The sequence below is a fragment of the Lipophrys pholis genome (assembly GCF_963383615.2).
Source record: "Lipophrys pholis genome assembly, chromosome: 7".
Lineage (NCBI taxonomy): Eukaryota > Metazoa > Chordata > Actinopteri > Blenniiformes > Blenniidae > Lipophrys > Lipophrys pholis.
In genome coordinates this window covers 27,879,952-27,886,541 of record NC_137638.1, presented here as the reverse complement: position 1 = coordinate 27,886,541, position 6,590 = coordinate 27,879,952, and the positions used below count along the sequence as shown (strand labels likewise).

At 46.6% G+C, this 6,590-nt stretch overlaps 1 protein-coding gene across 1 annotated transcript in view; it reads right to left on the bottom strand.

Moving 5' to 3' along the window:
• Positions 1 to 382: 382 nt before the first annotated feature.
• gnb1l (guanine nucleotide binding protein (G protein), beta polypeptide 1-like) overlaps positions 383 to 6,590 on the bottom strand; it is a 29,817-nt gene continuing 23,609 nt past the window's right edge. Inside the window, 3 exon segments of the mRNA XM_080466854.1 lie at positions 383 to 559; positions 562 to 651; positions 653 to 661. Of these exon segments, the coding sequence (XP_080322980.1) occupies positions 389 to 559; positions 562 to 651; positions 653 to 661 (270 nt within the window). The 3' untranslated portion in view covers positions 383 to 388.

The following is a 6,590-nucleotide window of genomic DNA, read 5'->3' as shown; positions in this document are numbered from 1 at the left end:
AGTGAAAACTGTCACAGAGTGTGCTTGTAAAGTAATCCTAGACGAGTTACTTATCCAGGGTGAAGCCTGCTCTCATCTCCAACATGGTCGACAGTTCAATAAAGTAGTTTAGAAAATGAATAGATGGAAAATAAACGAACTAAAATGAAACTAATCATGCGGCGGGGCGCTCGGAGGGTCAAGGGTCATGCTCAGGGTGGTGACCTGACTGCTGTGGGATTCAAACCTGCAAACCTCTCATTCCTGCTTGTGTAGCCTCAAAGCAACACACACTGTAAATGAGCAAACCTCATGATGGTGAGTTGAATCTTTTTATTTTATTTTACAAAAGATGTTTATTGCAGAAGTCCTTGCAACAAGCGGCGATGACCTTCGACCTCCGAGCGGCTCAGACGGCGTCGCTGTATATCGACCACAGGCTGATCCGTTGGTCATGGGATCCCGCCGCCAGCAGCCGTCGTCTGGGATCCTGGTGGTCGGAGAAGGCCAGGCTGAGCACCATGTCAGTGTGGTACTGAAGCACCGCCAGCGGACGGAGCTTCTTCCAGCCGAACACCCTCGCACCCGGTGATCCCAGCCCGCCGATGCCAGAAGCTTTCCGTCCTCCCTGATGCACAGCTGAGAAACCCCGGGGTTGACCAGCGACAACGCAGTCCTGCAGCTGTACGGATCACAGAGAAGACGATCATGGCAGGTGTCTGCGTGTGTCAAATGACAGATTTACATGTATTACCACTCCGACACCGATTATCACAGCAAATGTACACGTATGAAAAAGCGTGATGAATAAAGTGATTGCACTTGTAGGGAAAAATAAAAGACAGACATACTAATTAGGTCAGTAAGTCGATTAATCACTGCCGTCTAGCAAAATGTGGCCAACGTTGACGGAGTGAGGCTATCGGCTGATCCGACGACTGAGGTCCCAAGTGTGAGGCTGAAGGTCTGTTGAACACGGCCGCAGACTCCTGGGAGTCAATCATCGACCATAAAACATTACGGCACGAGGGCCACAAGTAAATCTCTCGGCGTCCCACTATTTGGTTTGGAGTTAGGGAGGGCGCGCTCCGCGAGCACGGCAAGGCTTTGAGTCACCTGGGTCTCAGTTTGTTAGGCCAGAGTGAGACGGTGTCGCTGAAATGCGGTTCTGCCGAGATCGTGTTGCTTTAGGCGCGTCTGATGAATTATATTCACACTGAAAGGTCTGATCAGTGGGCGAAGAGCTCCGATGAATACCGCCGCTGCTGCAACGTCTGCCTGCTAAAGATTAGCCACAGCCCCCCCCCCCCCCCCCCCCCCCCCCCCCGTGATCTACAGCGTCCCAAGGACTGTATCAATCTTTTTAAAGGGGCAACATTCTGACATATTATAACGAATGGCGGCTAAGATCACTATCTAAGAGCTCGGCTGTGGTGGGCATTCCTGGGGAGCGAACGTGCTCTTCCTGCAACCCGGGGATCTCCGCAGAACCGCGGGACGGGACGCAAACATCTGGATAGTGGAGCCGAAATCAAACCGGACAGCGTAAAATTGACTTCATAAGTTGTGTCTGGGGAGACTAATGATCCTGGATGGGAGGAGATGCGAGGAGAATTTATCTGCGTGCTCCTGTGATGGGAGGAGATGCGAGGAGAATTTATCTGCGTGCTCCTGTTCCGGGCAGGAACCATCCACAAGCTGCATGTGGAAGATATAAGCCAGGTACTCGTGGCCCAAGTGGATAAAGTGGAATGTAAGAGAGAGAGAGAGAGAGAGAGAGAGAGAGAAGGGAGGAATGTCATTGATCTTAATGATTTAAAAAAAAAGTTCAGAGCAGACATATGATGTCATTTCAGCTCTTCTTTTTTTTTGGAGAATCAAACCATCATCAGTGTGAAACAGGAGTGTGAAACAGCGTGTGGCTGCTTAAGCCAAACAAGGTTGATACACAAGGCAAACCGGGGGGGTGAAAGATTGTTTGGAGCTTTGTTATTACCTCAAGTATGTGGTATGCCCCTACCGCTCCCCATCTGGTTTGCATTAGAGCCCTGATAATGATGGGTTTAAGTGTCTGTTTTTGTTTGTTTTGCTTCCCATAGTTTGTGTCAGGAAAAGGCATTTGTTTCATTAAAGGGTCAGTAGTAAGCAGTAAATTGGTGGAGAGGCAGTAATGGTCACTCAGCGAGGCCGCCTATCGTCTTTATGCTGTCTGAGAAAGTAGGGAGAGAGGAGCTATAAATTAAAATGAGCAATGCTCGCGTGGACGCGTAGGACTCAGCGGCCTTGTTTATTCTGCGTTTCCACGTGACAGACTGAAACAATTAGCTGATTAAATGGTTGGGTGATGAACTGCAATGTTATAGTCGACCACTGGACGTTAACTCGACATTTTCAGGTGATATATCTGGAAAAAAAAACCTTTGGATTCAGCCTAATATTACATGGACACTGTGGAAAAGAAAACATAAAAACTAATTTACATTCTTTTCACTTTTTTGAGACAATAGACCAATCAATAAAGAAAATAGGAGCCAACAGCAATATTATTTTTGGTCACACACAATGTAGGCGCTATTTATAAAATAGTTATAGTTATATATATATATATATATGAAGCACTGTTTATCACTTTAAAAATGCCTATTTTTGACGCTTGACCTCGAACATTATACAGCCACATGATCTCACTGTTCCTGAAATCTGCTTTAAGAAGTTGTTTGGACATGGATTTTGTTTTTTTTTTCTTTTGGAAATGTATTTGGTAATTGTTTCGTTTGGAGCATGTAAAAATGTCCTGTTATAGTCTCACAGGTAAGATTATCCTGTTGAGTCATATTTTTAAGTGACTTGTGCAATTTTTTAAATGTGTTCTATCAATTTTATCAAAGGATTATATTGATATTGGGGAAGAAAAACTATTTGGATATGTAATTTCAGTCTTTGTGTGAAGTTGGGTTAAAAACTGCACAATATTTACTCTATATTTACTTGCATATTTACTGCTGACGTAAACGGAACAAAGCGCAACACAAAAGACTGAAAAAGTATGTTTTTGAAAAGCAAATTATTGCTTGTCCTCAACATTAATTTGATCATTGATTTGGGATTGCTGGCCCCAATATGAAAATTCTACCTAAGTTTGTCTAAAAACTACACTGAAAAAAGAAAAAGACAGACAACTCTCAACATGGCTTGTTTGCTTTTGGAAAAGAAACGACATTTTCTGACTGAATGTTCTGAAGCATCACCATTGGTACTCTTACGAGAGCCCCACTGTGCAGTTGAGTGAACGCTACGGAAAAAGCAACCGACTTCCATAAAGCAGGATCCAATCTATTAGATCAAAATGGGGGGGGGGGGGGGGGGGGGGGTCTTGGCTCGTATATTTTACGCCCCATTTTTCCTTCCTAACCATCTCATCACAGACAGAATCCATCTTTGAGCGCCATCATTCTTTTTATTGTTGTAGCACTCCGTCCTGGCCTGTGTTACAGCACACACACACACACACACACACACACACACACACACACACACACACACACACACACACACACACACACACACACACACACACACACACACACACACACACACACACACACACACACACACACACCAGGTTTGCTGTCCAAACGTCAGTATTCTCAGCTGTCAGGACGCCACCAGCTCTGCTCTGCTCTGCAGCTGGAACCACAAGACTTTCTGCGGGTCTGCGACAGATCCAACACAAACTCACACTTCAGGATCCTCCTTCTGTACCATCTCCCCGCCACGGCCCACGTTCAAAGGCGAGCGTCGACTTGGCAAGTTTCACTCATTGCTCGCCCCGCTTCTTTTTTGTCTCTCACCTCAGACTTGGCACCGATCTCAGTGTTCACGCCGATCTACTGAAACGTCCCATCATCGCTCACTCACTCGAGCCCAGCGGCTGGGAAGGCCTTTCACAGGTATTTCTGACACGCCCTGTCCCTGAATCACACTCCGCAGCGGGGAGATTACAGCCTTTTGTCACCTTGTCTGCTGGAGCTCTGCTCCGGCTGACAGGAGACGGATGCGTCAAACAGGTGAGCGATTCCATTCAGGAAACAGACACGGGGGAATGAGGGGGGACTGCTCAATGAAAAAGTCAGAATTTCTATTAGAGCTGCTCAGATGTACGTCAGTCCGAGGCTGAGCTGATGTGACCCGAGTGTCGGGTCAGAGCAGGACGGGCTGCCAGAGCTGGAGCTCCAGGAAGGAGGCCATGCAGGCGACTAATGTGAGGAGACAGTGTGGACATCTTTCCACTGCAGTGAAGATGAGGAGCAGGACTTCCACCTGTAGAGAGCTGTCAACGGCCTCAGTCAGAACTAACGCGCCGTCAGCCATGCTTGATTTATCCTGCTAATCTTCGTCTGTCTGTACCCGTTTTCTCTTTCTCCTGTCCGTGACCTCTGTCTTTTTTTCAGTCCTGATGGAGAAACCCATCAGCACACTTGTCAATGCACGCGAGTGACCGCCCGAGTGTATGTCCGCTTGGCTCAGCAGCTCGTGAGCAGCAGCTCCACCGCCCTCGCGCTCTCACCCTGACACATTCCCCAAAAATGCACGCTCAAAGGACGATGCCTCCACTGATCCATCTATCTTCCGTAAACGCTTTATCTGACTGGAGCTGATCCCAGCTGACTGTGAGGAAAGACAGGCACCTCCAGGCAGTTTAGACAATTAACCTCATATTTATGATTTTGTGGAGAAAAAACCCCACAGGGGGAACATGAAAACAGCACAGAACAGCCTGGACTCAAACCAGGAATACATTTCTTCCTGTGAGGCAAAACTACTAACCACTACACGCCTGCGCCGTACGATGCGTCTTTACTATGAAACGACACGAGGCCAGTTGGGTCAAAGGGAAGATAAAAGCTTGTGGGAGCCATGTGTATTATATTAACCTCCGTTCCTGAGGCTATCTGTCTTTATCTGGCCTTGATAAGCTCACTTCACAGCCATTCAGCCTCACGGAATCAAAACTGCACTGGGTTGTGTCACATTCAGTCTCCCCCTTTTCCACACACACCTAAAAAAAAAGAGAAGAAGGTATATGTCTGCGATGCCAGTCAGGTCCAGCACTCTGGACTGCATCGCGGGGTTCATTTGTGGGAAGAGGGATGCTGTGGCACTTACAGCCTCCTCAGCCTTTATTGCAGCCTCCCACTGTGAACTACTGTTCCCTTTACAGCAGATGTGTTTTTTGTTTGGTTAGGGGGCCTCCAAGGTTTTGATATTTTTATTACCTCTCACGGGTCGTCCGTCAGGACCCGGGTCCCGGGTCCGCCACCCGGCAGGTCCCCTCCCCCCCTCCCTGCAGCCCCCTTCACTCCGGCCACACAAAAATACTTTTGTGGGAAGAACTGAGGATAGCTGTCTGGACGTCACACTGAGCTGCACTTCAGAATAATTTAAAAGCCCCTGTTGGATCCTTTCCCTCTCCTTGTGCTTTTTCCCTGTCATCCTCATCCTGGATTACATGCTGAATCAATATTTTGTTGCTTGAGCAAAATAAACCAAATAACCACTCTCCTCCTGTTTTTGGTATATTGAATCAAATCCTTCGTAGTGTTTTTCTAGACGCATATTTTGGGTGAAAAAAAAAACGGGGCTTTGCAAATATTTCTAATTCAAGCATTCATTTGTAAAAAGCTTTGGAAAGAATAATACCCCTTCAACGTGCAGGAGTGTACTATATCAGCCTCAGGTTCCTCTCAGTCCTGATTCATGGGCGCTTGCTGAAAAATGGGAGCGTTCCCTTTTGCTCATGAAATCAAGAGAAAATATAGCTTCAAATGAGGCGTTAAGTCTCTGAAGCGTTGGCTGTTATGTTAAATGAATTACAGCGTAAAGCTGGTGTGATCTCCACTGGTGTGGCTTAAGATGCTCAGCCGTGGGCTTCAGTGCAGAACGTGGAAAACTTCCAAACAATGTGTGAAATGTGTGTTAAGATCAGCATGAGCACAGAGAGGATGTTAGATTTGTTTTTGTTTTGAATAGTTGAAGGAATACATCCATTTTTTTTTCTTCTTACTGGAGAATAACAAGTCAAACACCACGCTTTTCCAGAACTATAGTCATCGGTATTTTAAACATATATCCAGGCCTAATGTGTGACTTTGTGTGTGTGTGTGTGTGTGTGTGTGTGTGTGTGTGTGTGTGTGTGTGTGTGTGTGTGTGTGTGTGTGTGTGTGTGTGTGTGTGTGTGTGTGTGTGTGTGTGTGTGTGTGTGTGTGTGGGTGGTTAGACTCTGGAGTGACAGCCCCAGCCCGGCCCTCGGCCCCTCACCCTGCCAACGCTGTGTAACCAGCAGCTGATTTATGGCCCCTGGAGCCCCGCTGAGCCTCTTCCTCTTTGGCCCCTTAATGTTTTCCAAGCGAGCCTGGAGAAAGGCTCCCATCTTCTCCATTACCTTTGTTTTTCGTGATATTTTATGGGATTTTTATGGGACTCTCTTGTTAGTTAACAGATTAGTAGAGGGACCAGACTGCCAAACAGCACTAACACAAGATACTTACAAAATATTTTCATGAGCCCTTTCATATTTTTTAATTTTTGTGAAAAAAAAAAACATGAATACT